At 35.0% G+C, this 14814-nt stretch overlaps 1 protein-coding gene across 1 annotated transcript in view; it reads right to left on the bottom strand.

Moving 5' to 3' along the window:
- Nucleotides 1-14814, bottom strand: part of LOC140155613 (filamin-A-like) — a 64963-nt gene that overhangs the window by 8668 nt on the left and 41481 nt on the right. Inside the window, 8 exon segments of the mRNA XM_072178526.1 lie at nucleotides 4222-4407; nucleotides 5037-5144; nucleotides 5944-6090; nucleotides 7333-7458; nucleotides 8304-8450; nucleotides 9752-9922; nucleotides 10868-11009; nucleotides 11696-11854. Of these exon segments, the coding sequence (XP_072034627.1) occupies nucleotides 4222-4407; nucleotides 5037-5144; nucleotides 5944-6090; nucleotides 7333-7458; nucleotides 8304-8450; nucleotides 9752-9922; nucleotides 10868-11009; nucleotides 11696-11854 (1186 nt within the window).

Raw genomic sequence — 14814 nt, 5'->3', positions numbered from 1 at the left:
CAATAGCTATCAATACTATGCATCGGTATAGGTTGATCAACTCGTAATTGGCGGGCCTTATAACATTGCGAATATCAAAATATTTCATTTCGAGAATTGTCTTGTGACATGTCATCAGAATTATCACTAATTATTAATTGAAGTCCTATATTTTGTCTACTTTATTTAACACCCACAATATATCCCAGCAGGTCAACTAATATCACTCTTTAAGTGGTTAATTCAAACATTTTGCTAGGCAAATCCAATGAAAAAGTAGCTCACTGGTTTAGCTTTCACCATTAGGTCTGACGGCTTGATCATAAGTGACTTGGTCCACTGCTTTTCATTTATACATCCACTGCTCAAAACAAAAGCATCATCACTTCTGGGAAATGTTGACAAGCTGTTTCGCAGAAAAAGCAGTGGACCAAGTCACTTGTGATCAAGCCGTCAGACCTGATGGCGAAAGCTAAAGTAGTGATTGTGGGATAGATGTTTATGACAGGAATTCATAACAATAAGTGGTTTTTTAGCGGGTTCGCTGTCGGACAGTTCTAAACTTGTCCAACGGCGAACCCCCTAAAAACCCACAAGAAGTAAGTTACTTTTTCATTGGATTTGCCTAGCAAAATGTTTGAATTATTTAATCTACAATCCTACATACAAATGCATAGTGGTACTTTTAAAAACCTAACAAATCCCACCAATTATGAGCTGATCAAACTTTAGTTTAGTGTCAATAGAGCGAAAAACTTAGCAAATAAATCAAAAAGTTTGGTGGCTATGTCAGCCTGCTACCATTATGGAAATTTTTCAACTGCTAGGTTGGTGGGTTTTTTTTCAGTTGTGTTTGTATGACTCTGAAGTTAGTAAGACTATAATCACCCCTCTACTGGTCAATGGCATAACTAAAGGATTCTATAATTATGTTATTAATGTTTAGGAGAGTTAGTACTAATATTAGTCAGGAATTTTACCATGCATCAGGCCCGTATCAAGCAGGACAGGACGGCAGGGGCAGCCATGGCCTCCACAATGTTTGAACAATTTTCTTATGTACTTTCTTTAATATCAAATCAATTTTGATGTAAAACCCTGCCCAAAACCCCACGAAAACCTTATCTTGACTGATGGGTGCCCCAATAGTTTTGACCTTACTATGACGACCCTGCCATGCATCAATCCTGAAGAGTGTGAATGGGATATTGTTTTTGTAGGATTTGTGACACTTCTGAACTCCAATCAATTCAGAAAGTTGAATATGATTGATTGATTGATCATGCTATCTCTAGATTAGGATGTCCAAAGGGCAATCAAATTTAATCTGAATCAGCCTGATGAAGACAAGGGTGTATACAGGTTTGCACATTGGAACAAAATGTTAAGGTATACCCATGTATGAAATAAATGAATCCCTCCAAGACCAGGGAATGGAATATGGTACATGCAAGTGGATAGTTAATAGAGATATGGTTTAGAAGGAGCTACATATACACACAATACAGTCCAGCATGCAAATAATGAAATGAATGATAGCAAATGATAACATGTTACACGTACTGGTTATTGTAAAAGTGGAAATTTTTGCACTAAATTCATATTGCGCTATACCAGGTGAAATCCATACACCCCCTATGAAAGACATGACCTTAATCTCCCACACAGGGAGTGTAGATTTCAAATGGAGTCACCCATTCAAGACACTTCCTGTATGGAAGATTAAGGTTGTGTCTTCCATAGGGGGTTAACTGGAGTATGGATTCCAACTTGAAGAACCCATTTCTGCTCTGTGTGCTCCAAGCAGCTACCACAAATATAGCAATGTGATAATATATTCGTTTTGTGTGTAGATCTGTGTAAGGAAGCTTACATAATTTGCTAATATAAAAACACCTTTAACTGTTCAAAATTGGCAAAGCACAGAAAACTAATGGTGCAAAAATAATTCCACTTTGACAGTATAATGATCAGTGTCAAATGAAAAAAATACATAAATTGATTACACCTTAACTCAAAATATGCATACAACATAGCCCATTTACAAACATGTACATGTGACCCAATTCAGCTGAATGAGGACAATGTTACCAAAAATGCTTTTTTTTAAAGTTGATATGAGCTGACTTATCGCTCATTTCATTTCATTTCATAAAAGGTTTATTCATAAATTGTCATCACAGTATAAAAAAACAAATTGCAACAATTTTACATGTAATTTTACATACAAAGTCATATCCTTTATAGTTCTTTAACCCAATGTTTTCAACTATAACATGGCTTTTATCTGACATTTTGATTACACCATCAGATTGGGTTTTACAATTCCCAAAAATCGATTCAACCATAAATACAACTAGCACAAAGCGCCTGTCTGGATTTCATAATTCGTAACAAGTGATTGACAGCCTGAGCTGTAATGGTTTGTATAGCATATTTTCCATGCTTTATTCTTGTTATTTCCTAACTAATTTTTGTCTCTATATTCCACACGGCTTAAATTTTGATGCAAAAATCTGAAAATTGACATTTCACAATTTTGTCCTCATTTTGCTTGATCAAGTCACATTGTGCTATTCCAGTTGAAATCCATACGCCCCCCACTCATATGGAAGACTTGATGTTAATCATGTTATCTCTCATGCAGGAGGTGTAGATTTTAAATGGAGTTACCCATTTAAGTAACCCAATTTGAAATTCACACTCCCTGTGTTGAAGATTAAAGTCATGTCTTCCACAGGGGGTGTATGGAATTCAACTGGAATAGCCCATTTACTCTTCTTATTTTCACATCCTCAACTTAAATATTTAACAAAGGCAAGGATAAAGGTGGGGTGTCAGATTTTATTGTATTTTGTTTCTTATGTTGAGGCCTAACAATCTGTGTCCAAATTTTTAGTTGTATTTCACGGTCTATTGCCATTTGGTGTAATACCATTTCGTCTAATTCCCGTTTAGTCTATATTCAATTGGTCTATTACCAAAAATGCTAATTGCCACTTAGTCTAATAATCATATAGTCTAATGTCCATGTAGTCTAATATTGTTTGGTCTAATAACCGGTATGTCTACTAACCATATAGTCTAATAGCCATTTGGTCTAATATTTCTTTAATAACCATTTGGTCTAATAACCGTTTGGTCTAATAACCGTTAGGTCTAATATTCGTATGGTCTAATAACCAGTAAGTCTAATACCATTTTGTCTATTTATTAATAAACCAAATGCTTGCCAGACCAAATGGTGTGTAGACCAAATGGGTATTAGACCAAATGGCTATTAGACCTATTGGTTATAGACCAAATGAGTATTAGACTAAATGGTTGTTAGACTAAATGGTTTTAGACTTATTGGTTATTAGGTTTCATTATCATTGAGGTATAGGACTTTTTATTTTTTCGGAGGAGAGCAGGTAGGGCAACTACTTGATTATATTTCTACATGTTCATACTACATACTCTGAAAATTTTAGAAAATTCGCACGAGTCCGTTTTTTTTAAATCACTTTTTTGTTCCTAAAATGGGGGTAATAGCGCCCTCAACGGGCACTCTCTCCATATGGCTACATGTAAAGACCAGTTATAGACAAATGGCCCTAAAATAAAAGCGGACTCGTGAATTTCCTCAAATTTTGCATATGATGTAGATTTAACATCTGGAATGTAATGCAAGTGATGTCGTTGCTGCTCTTCTAAATTCATTTTTAAAATGTCCGCCCCAGACCAAGGTGATATTAGACTAAATGGTTATCGGACCAAATGGTTATCGGACCAAATGGTTAAAGGACCAAATGATTATTGGACGTAGTGGATATAGACCTAATGGGTTTAGACGAAATGGATGTAGATCAAATGGATATTAGACCAAATGGTATTAGACCAAATGGCAAATCCCCTATTTCACAAGCAGTTTTGATGTGAGAAGAAAACATGTGTATAACAATGCCGAGAGCCTTATACATACTTCCAGTTTTTTATTTGAGATATAGGCAAATATAGCACATCAAATATAAAAAACATAAGAAAATATGTGCTGTTTTTGATCACAGATTAGATTTTTAAAGTAGGGGGTTAATTAAAAAGCTAGCATTGAAGGACAGATGTTGGTGGTCTAACACAAAAAAAGTTTGAAAATGGCATTTATCGCTTTTTGCATCTAAACTCTTCATTTCTTGTCTGAATTTTGCTCTAATACCACCAGATGACTTAATTCATATCTGTGTTACCATGGTTACATCTTACCTGGTCCAGCAAGTGACCCATCCACAGTGAATTCGCTTTGTCTGTACACTTTGGCCAATCTAGCTCCCTCTCCCATGATGGTCACTTTGTTATGGTCAACTGGCAGCACTCTAGGCTTCGCAATGAGACGGAATGGTGAACCTTTGATGGGGGACTCGGCAAAGAATATGTGCAGTTCATGTTCACCTGAAAAGAGAATATGGTTTAAAGAACAAATTAATTTTGTATTAAAACATAATGTAGTAAGATTTATGAAAGAAGACAAATTTGTGATACTTCAATATCATGAATAATGCATACCCTAAAAAAACAATTGACAAAAAATTTTGCAATTTATAGTGTGCTATGCCAAAAAATCTTCTATGTAGTTTGCAAGCTTTTGCAGATTGTTGCTGTTCTGAAACATTTGATTTCACTGACACTGATACCCCATAATCATTTCACTTCAATAATGTCATCAACTGACACATGTCCTCTCTGAACACTTACATCTTGATTACACAATAGTATTATAGATATCCAAAACAATTCTAAAAACACTACATCTTCTAGAAAACACAACATCTACTAGAAACACCACTAGTGCTGCTGGGTCAAGTCATCACTCATGGCATGACTAAGAAACCAGACAAGTAGGTTTCAAAATATTGAGTCTCCAAAAAATATGAGTACTTTGTACACGAATGTTTTATATAACTTTAGCTACTAATTGAACATTAAACTGTCCAAATGAACCTCTTCCAGGTATGTATAAAACTTGCATTTATAGAAATTAATGCAGAAAATCATTGAATTTAGGGTCTTATATATACTACCTTCTTCTTTGACGATAAAGTTGAGTGTGGCAGTACCATCTGCTTGGGTCTCTATAGGTACTGCTTGTCTCTTCCCACTTGGAGTTTTCACCATAGCTGTCAATTTACCTGGTGACGAATATTATCAAAACATTATATGACAGTTATTTTGTTGTTATGGGTGCAGAAAACAGTCACTTTAATTCAGAAATAAAGGTTAATGCAGTTATACTTCCAAATAATGTCTGAGGCAGTAAAATAACGGGTAAATAGTGTGATTGTTAAGAGAAAATGTTACTTTTTTTGTCCAAATATTTTAGGTTGTTTACATCAAGGTAGGTATGTGTATCCACAGTGTAAGTGACAAGGTGTATGCCCATCACATAAAAATAATTGTGTGTGTGACTGTATGTAATGCTCTGAGTAGATCTAAAATGTGTCATGCTTTACTGCTTTTCACACACAATATGGGCACATTGTTGCAAATGAAGGTATCCTTGTGTGACGCATTTGGGCAAGTCACAGAGCGCGATTTTGAATAATGGACAGTCGAGGTAATAAAATATATCATGTCACATATGTAATATAATTTTTAAATATGTGATTGAAAACTTGTTTGTTCAAGTTTTATTGACTATCCTATTTACAGATATGTTGCACATCCAATGTTAATATGGTCCAATTATGGGTGACAGTTTTCCTGACATGCTGTATCCCCGGATTTTGGTTATATGTCCACACAAAATTTTTTGTTTGCCATCAAAATGTTAATACAGTCCAATTAGGTGAGACAGGGTTTTGTTCTGCCACCTTGTATCACTGTAGTTTTTTTATATTTCAAAACAGAAAGTCATGTTGCACATCAAAATGTTAATATAGCCTCAACTATGGTCTGCCACTAACGCCAAACCAAAAGTTTTCCACATACCTGGTCCAGCTTCTGCTGTTGAGGTTTCCAATGAATAAGCCTTTCCTACATCTGACCTGATGATACCGTCGATATCTGTACCGGGAGGTACGCCACCAAGGATGCGAACTTTACGAGAATCTGTCACACGGGGATGGAATGGACTCCCTGGGTATCAAAACATAATCAAGAATGATGAATCAAATTTTTAACATGTTTATAACAATAGCAGCTTTGATATACAAGCAATATAGGAAAGTTAGCACAGAATTCTACTTGAATCAAATCAATGTATTTTCCATGACTCTCTTGAGCTTCATGTGGGTTACACGCTTGTCTACACCATTGAATCAGAGATGAAAGTAATTTCAGTTATGATCAGATTTATAACCTCTGGATCATAAGCTTTAAAATGATATACAACATGCAACGGTTGCTCCCTCACTTAAAAGTTAATTTATTTTAATGAAGAATTCCTTTGTTTTCTAGCAGGTTCAATGAACCATATCTTCTTTTCTTCCCTGGCAACTTTCTGGTCATTTTGTAAGAACAGGTCTCATTATTGAGTTGGACATTTTGTTCATATGAAGCCCAGCAAACACAAAAACGCTTTTAAAACGTTTTAAATAAGTTATATTTTGGGTTTTGGTTTAGGTAAAAATGTTTTAATAACATTAAAATGTCGGGTTATATAAAGGTCATGAAATCGTTTTAAAACGTTTTGTATGAAAACACACTACAACAATATTTTTAAAATGTTTTCGAAATGTCATTGTAAACTATTTTTGCAAACATTTTTGGCCAAATATTTTTCAACACTTAAATAACATTATGTTAAAATATTTGCACCAGGCAAACACAGAAATGTTCTTAAAATGTTTTTTACAAAACGTTTTAATAACATTTAAAGGTCGGGTTATATAAAGGTCCTGAAAACATTTTTAAAAGCGTTATTGTAAATATTTTGGGCAAGCGTTTTTTGCAAAATATTTTTCAACCCCAAAATAACATTCTGTTTAGAATGATTTGCACCAAGTTTTCAAAAATGTTTTTGGAATTATTAAAACGTTTTTATACCATTTATATAACCCGACATTTAAATGTTTTCTGTAAAACATTTGTGTTTGCTGTGCAGTAAATTACGAACAAATGTTTTTAATGTTATAAAACGTTTTATACCATTAATGTACCCTTTATATAACCCGACATTTAAACGTTTTCTGACAACCTTTTATAACCTTTTGCGAATGATGTCGAAAACGTTTTGTGTTTGCTGGGATATTTCAACATTTCATGTCCAACTTGAGCAGCTAACCAAGAGCTTACATTTCCAAATTTAAAATCAACACTAAGTACATCACTAATAACATACAATAGTAAGGATTTCAGTAATAATAATAATAATATTACCTGTGATATGCCTGTCATTCCAAGTGACTTTGACTGTGTATAAGCCGACTTCAACAGGTGTATAGGTGACAGCATAGGTACCATTGGAGTTGTGGTCTATGTTGCATTTAGCAATGGAATTTGGTCCTGTTGGAAAAATGGGGGGACAACTCGACTATTAAGGTGGTCATGTTAGTTTATTTATTTGTCCTATGCATTATGTCCATAAAACAAATTTCTAGTTGAAATGAAGAATTAATCAGTAATAATTGGTTGATCTCACAAGATCACTTTTACAATTCACCTTTGTGTATGACAGCTAGCTTGAACCTGCACTATCAGAATTATAATATAATGTATCAAATAGCTTTACAACTACAAAATTGCAGACACATTAGGAAATTTCCTGGGCCACACAAATGATAGGACACACCCTACCTACTAACTTCTGAACTACTTCTGCTTATCATTTGGTTGCTGTACAAATGGAGTATTCCAGTTGAAATCCATACACCCCCTATAGAAGACATGACTTTAATCTCCAACAGGCATGTAGATTTCAAATGGAGTCACCCATTCAGGTAACCCCATTTGAAATTCACACTCCCTGTAAAGAGGATTAAGGTCATAGTGGGTATATGGATTTTAACTGGAACAGCCAAATTCCTTGTATCTCTAATAATTAATGAATACTTGTCAACTACAGTTTGTATCAAAATTAATTTCTAGTGATTTTGGACAAGACTACCATATTACAATGCAACTATTATGATCCACCTAGTTTGTGGATACATGTTATAAATGGCATAAAACTATAAAGTTTAGCAATTTCAATATGTAGGCTTTTGTTACACTCTCTGTATTTGGACTATACAGAGTTACATGTCACTTTAATACAATAAGCATAAATATTTATTTGACATCAATGACTTTCCTAACTAAAATGAGAAAGTCTGCACATTTGAAATTTTAGAATTGGACCATTATCTTACCTTCTACCATCACATTCAGTTCTCCTTTTCCAGCACCCTTAGGGTCCACTAGGAACAGAGCAGTAACATCCTCTTTGGCATCAGCCAGACCGTCTCCTGTTGCACGACACTTTGATGGATCAAATATGTCTATCTTCATTGGATCATCTGAAAGATAACAACATAGGCTGAATTAATTACCTTATGTTGGTGCTATCTTCAGTAGATAACTTATTATACTAGCAGTGCTATCATCAGTAGATAGCATAACAAATTCAAACATGTGAGATATTGTGTTCAAATACAGTCAGCTGATTTACCTGGTATAAAGATGTTATCCTCAGTAGATAAACATTATACCTTTTAGTACTATCTTCAGTAGATAGCACATTATACTATTAGTGCTTTCTTCAGTAGATAGCATATTATACTATTAGTGCTATCTTCAGTAGATAACATATTATACTAGCAGTGCTATCCTCAGTAGATAGCATAACAAATTCAAACATGTGAGATATTGTGTTCAAATACAGTTAGCTGATTTACCTGGTATAAAGATGTTATCTTCAGTAGATGAACATTATACTTTTTAGTACTATCTTCAGTAGATAGCACATTGTACTGTCAGTGCTATCTTCAGTAGATAGCATATTATACTATAAGTGCTATCTTCAGTAGATAGCATAGTATACTATCAGTACTATCTTCAGTAGATAGCATATTATACTATTAGTGCTATCTTCAGTTGATAGCATATTATACTATTAGTGCTATCTTCAGTAGATAGCATATTATACTATCAGTGCTATCTTCAGTAGATAACATATTATACTATTAGTGCTATCTTCAGTAGATAGCATATTATACTATCTGTGCTATCTTCAGTAGATATCATATACTATTAGTGCTATCTTCAGTAGATAGCATATTATACTATCAGTGCTATCTTCAGTCGATAGCATATTATACTATTAGTGCTATCTTCAGTAGATAGCATATTATATTATTAGTGCTATCTTCAGTAGATTATACTATCAGTGCTATCTTCAGTAGATAACATAGCAAATTCAAGCATGTGAGATATTGAGATCAAATACAAGTAAATGATTAACCATGTATGGTGCTATCGTCAGTATAATTGTAGCATTATAACAATGCTATCATCTTCTGTATACTTGAGATGCTAGTGCATCAAGACAAACAGAGAGAAATAAAACAGAGCAGAGAGGGAGAGAGAGGGATGCAAACAGAGCAAGATCAAACAGAGGGAGAAAGTGTGTGTGAAAGGAGAGATAAAGAGGGAGACAAAATGAAATGGACAGAATGAGAGAGATAGCAAAAGAATGAGAGAGAAATAGTGAAATTGAGCAAAAATGATGGAGAGAATGAAAGTAAATGAAAGAGGAAGACGAAAATGTGCATGAGAGAGAGAGACCGAAAACTACACAAACACAAATGTTTGTACAAACCTGTAATGGGTTCACCGTCCCATCTGATGTGGACCACATATGTGCCAGCTTCCTTGGCTTTGGTATGGATGGTATAGACACCTTTGTCATGAGTGAATCTTACTGGTAGCTGCACACGACCCTTGGTGATTTCAACATCTATGTCACCTTTGCCTGCTTCACTCACATCAACTGTGCAGATGACAAATATAGGAATAATGATTAAATCACACTTATCTAATAATATTTGCTGAGTGCCAGAGGTGGGTAGGTGCAATAGCTACCATGTGAAGCTGCCATGTGTAGATGAGTACGATATATTGTGTGTAAATTACCAAATGTACACAGGGCAGCTACTGCACTTACCCACTTCTGGTACTGAGCAGTTGATGTATATGTTTAATTAACTTAGACTCAGAGTTTCTAATTGATCAGGTTATAAAGATATCTTAAAAGAAAATTTGTCTCATTGGCACTAGACCTAATACATGGGCTCCAAAACTTTTCTACAAGCAACCCAATTTCTGCCAGACTTATTTTTCACACCCCACAACTATCCGCAGATACCCAACTTACTGAACTCACAATGACTTATAACATACGATGCAGCTTGACCTGAAATTATTTCAACATCTTCAAAAGGTGCTTACTGCTGACATGGTGTGAGAAAATCTTGAATTCAGGTACAAGATACAGCTTTAGAAAACACAAATTATAGTCAGGTTGTCAAATTTTCGTTCTTGTTTACATTTATAATGCTAGCTTTATGATGTTTTTTCATACTGGCTTTGCTCAAGACCCTTTTTCAAATGACCCAGAGCATACTATGCTATGGTTCAAGCTAATTCTGATCAAATATTTAGATACCACCTGACCACTGAGATGAATCATATCAAGTTCGGCAGTGACTTCAACGCTTATTCGCAGTTGCACTGCAAGCATGCCAACAAACCACCCTTGTATGTATGCGTGTACACTCTACACAATTAACTTTACATGTGTGATTCAATACTGCGACCTGTGAAATATGCACCTACATCACTATCAAAGTTGAGGTCACCCGATGTATATATATTTATTCTCTTCGCATCAGTTACTGATTGAAATGTACACATTTTGTAATATTTTGAAGCCTACCTTGGAATTGTAGATCTTCATCAACTGCAGCTGAAGGTACACTGACTACACGGACACTCTGAGGCATAGATGCATTATCAGGTGCAGCAGTGACCCTCACTGGACACCCAGTGATGACCTCACCTTTACAGAAAACCGATACCTGAAGCCAGTAAAAGAACAAAGAACAGGTTACACTATACAATCAATTACAATCTTTAAAATTGCAGATTAAAAACATGTAAAAATTTTACCATTTTTTAAAATTCATCACTGGCTTTTCTCAAGCTGATTGGGTGTTGGTTTAAATAATACAATATGCTTATAGATTACTCCCTGCATCTATGCTTGTGCAAAGTTTACAAAATAGGGAATGATTTCTGGTGAAGAAATTCAATTCCTGATACTACACAAAAATGGGTGAATTTTCAAAACAAATCTTTGCAAAATTGTAAAAAATAGGGAATGATTTCTGGTGAAGAAATGCAATTCCTGATACTACACAAAAATGGGTGAATTTTCAAAACATATCTTTGCAAAATTGTGAAAATGGGGCGTTCTTCATAATATCTCTAATTTTTTATTTTGGGAAACAAAATGTGCAAACTTAATTCAGTTGGGGGGGGGGGGCTCATATATCTGACATATCGATAGAGTTTTAGTGAAAAAAGTGTGTTGTTGAAAAGCAACAAATTTGCAAAATCATTCCAGAAGGGGTGTTTCACCTGAAACTTCACAAAATGAGATGCAAAAGAGAGTGTTTTCAAATATCGCACATGATATCGCTCGTGCATACCCACAAATTGTGGAAACGGGTGAGTTGTAAAACATATCCATGTCAATACATACCTTATACACTCCTTCCTCCGTTGGCATGAATGAAGCCTCTATTTGGTTGCCACTGACCTTCCTCAGGTTGATCTGTGTTGGTTTACCAGGGGAGTCTAATTCAGCAGTGATGTCAGCTGATGCTACACGGTTATCCAATACCATCAATCCCAATGAGACCTGAAAGGTAGAAATAGAAGGAACATCAACTCCACTGTCTGGGTAAACATGCAGTATATGTTGAGGACACTTTTGAAACTATACTTTCACACAAAATTTTTATTTCTTACATTTGTTTGCAAACTCAACTTCCAAGAAACTTTTAAGCTCCCTAAACCACCCCCTGAATTTCAATACCCCCTCCTCATGTAAAAAAATGTAACAATTGGCCTGGTAAACACAAAATATTTCACCTTTCAATATTTTGGGCTAATCATAGTGCCTGATTTTTTTAAATGGGTCGTGAGGGTAATAGAATAATATATAAACTGTCTGCTCTTCAACTCACAACTGACCTTAAGTAACAAGTGCACATTTTACATTAACATAAGTATAATTATATTTCAATAGCTGCCTGTTGTCAAATTTACAATAACTAATTAAGTTACAAGTTTCCACTAAAAAGGAGCTAAAAAGGGATAACTTTGAAAGATTGCTTACATCCGAAGCAGGAAAAGGGGAATTGCAAAAAGGCAGCAATTTGTGAAGTTGGCACAAAAAGGGTTGTTTTTCAACCAAAAACATGAGATAGGCCTACAGTTCAGGGATAAGCATGCGTACGCAAGAATATACATGTGTGGGGATCTGTGACAAGAGACTTTGGTTAAATTTGCACAGTCATGTGCACATACACTCGGATACAAACACACATTATGTAAACGCATGATGTAATGTTACCGACCCATGATAAGAAGAAACCAAAGGCAGCTATCGCAGCACATATCAAATTTCCTTGATTCATTTCACAATCGCACTCCAACATTATAATCCAATTGTATACACAACATGCCTAGTATTTAATCTAACTCCTATAAGTTTGCGTAAGGTTTGAGTGTTGTATGTATTGTATACAGCGTAACACGTAAAGTAAACATTAAAGTATTCTTTAAGAAAGTCTATCGGACTCGGTGTGTTTATATTAAAAGTGTAATCTCCAACACGTTTGCTAATTCTCTGAGATGAGTCAGGAATATTATGTAATGTGTTTAAATCCAAGGGTTGTGAATATGGGCAATTTCTTTTAAACTTCCCTGCCCACTCTAAATTTAATTAGCCTGTCTTTCATTTTACTAGCCCTATTTGTTTTTCATTTCAACATTTAGTTATACCATTTCTTTCTTGCAATCTTGAAACCAAGTCTTTTAATTTGGATTTACAAAATATAAATTGAGCAAGATGCATGTCCATTTTTTGACACCGTACATGTTAAGACACATGTCTTGCAGCTTTTTTTAGCTTTTTTTTCATTTTGTTGTTGTTGTCTCTCCTAATTAACAACATTGTAGAAATAATAAGTTGTCAGTTCTGCACTCAGTTGTTTATTTTGCATTTTTATGTAGTTCCACAGACTGTTTTTTTTTTCATGTGTAAGGGTTTTTTTTAAGCTCCCCATTCGCATATTGGGCGCACTGGTCTCCACTGAAAACCCACCCATACGGAACCATTCGCAAGTCATGCAGTTCCATATAAGAATTTCCAGTCATTCAACATCAGTTTGATAAAACCCTTGGTAACACATTTCTTTGAAAATGCATAGAAGGCTTAAAGCACAGGTGGGAGCAATATTTATTGCCCTGTACATTTTCCTTCGTAGCTTACCTTCAAATACCAAAATCCCCCTTCATTTGGGGCAAAATATTCTAAAATTAAAATGTCCAAGTCAAACCGGCACAAAAATGTGTTTCTCTTCACCTAAATTTTCATGCATCCATCACCACTGTAAAAATGCCCAGAGTGCCCCTAAATATTCAATAAACTTTTTGTTCTGAAGATCTAGACATAGCTGGTCCTTTCAATCTCTACAGATCTGATAGGAGATCTAACAAAATGCTCCTTTGAATAGAATTGTAATTCGGCTACATGTAAACCATTTGTACTGCAAAACATAGCTACATGTAGAAGCAATTTAGAGCTCAATCACTAATCCCAATTCATGTTTTAGCAAAACACAATATGGTACAAATAGGGCCTATTATACCTTACCTTCAATCTCTAACCTAACTCTGTGACTTCATGAAACATTCTTCCAAATGTGTCATTGGGTTAAGACTAATCTCTCTATATTTTCAAACTAAAGTAGTTTTCAAAACAGGTTTCAGGGCTATTGAAGTGTATAGCATTTAATACTTTTGGAAATATAATGTTAAACTACCCTTGGAGTTTGGCATGTTAATAATAGACAGCTCTAATCCTGGTTAGACACCCTTTTACATATTCCTTAAATCCAGTGTAGTGATGTTAGTTAAAGGTCCCAATTAAAGCAAAATTAATTAGAAACTTTCCTAAAACCATGCATTACATGATGATAATCACAAAGTTCCAGTGACAGCATCATATTTAAGTAATAAAGGGTATAATATGCAATATCCTTTACACCCAAATATTAAAAATGTGTCCGAGGCAGTAAGTAAAATCATAAATAATGGGTGGTGGGCAACAGAACCCAATTTTTAAAACATATTGACTGCCGAGACAACATTATGCTACACCTATTATTTCCAAGTTCTACTAACACAAAATTTTTTAAAGAGAAAATATCATTATTTTTGCCCAAATATTTTAGCTTGTTTACTTCAAGGTGGAGCACATATGCATGTATGGCGGAAATATTGTACATGTAACCAAGCGTAATGCTATACGTAGATGTTACGGCGCTTGACCCATTATTGTGACACATAATGGGCCATGAGGGTAATAGAATTATGATTTCTGGGGGATGTGATTGAAGTGATTTTCATTCAGAGTGGGCAAAAAACTTTTAAATGTATCAAAAATGTGATGGTGAATGAAGGTATCGTTGTTGCCGTGCTACAGCGACGGCGCAAAGCTAGACCTTTTATGAGGGGCCTACACCGACGGCGGTAAGGTAGACCTATTTCCGTAAGGCTACACCGACGGTGCAAAGGTGCACCTTATGTAGG

The sequence above is a fragment of the Amphiura filiformis genome, chromosome 6, assembly GCF_039555335.1.
Source record: "Amphiura filiformis chromosome 6, Afil_fr2py, whole genome shotgun sequence".
NCBI classification, from domain to species: domain Eukaryota; kingdom Metazoa; phylum Echinodermata; class Ophiuroidea; order Amphilepidida; family Amphiuridae; genus Amphiura; species Amphiura filiformis.
This window is presented reverse-complemented; position numbering and strand designations above follow the sequence as displayed.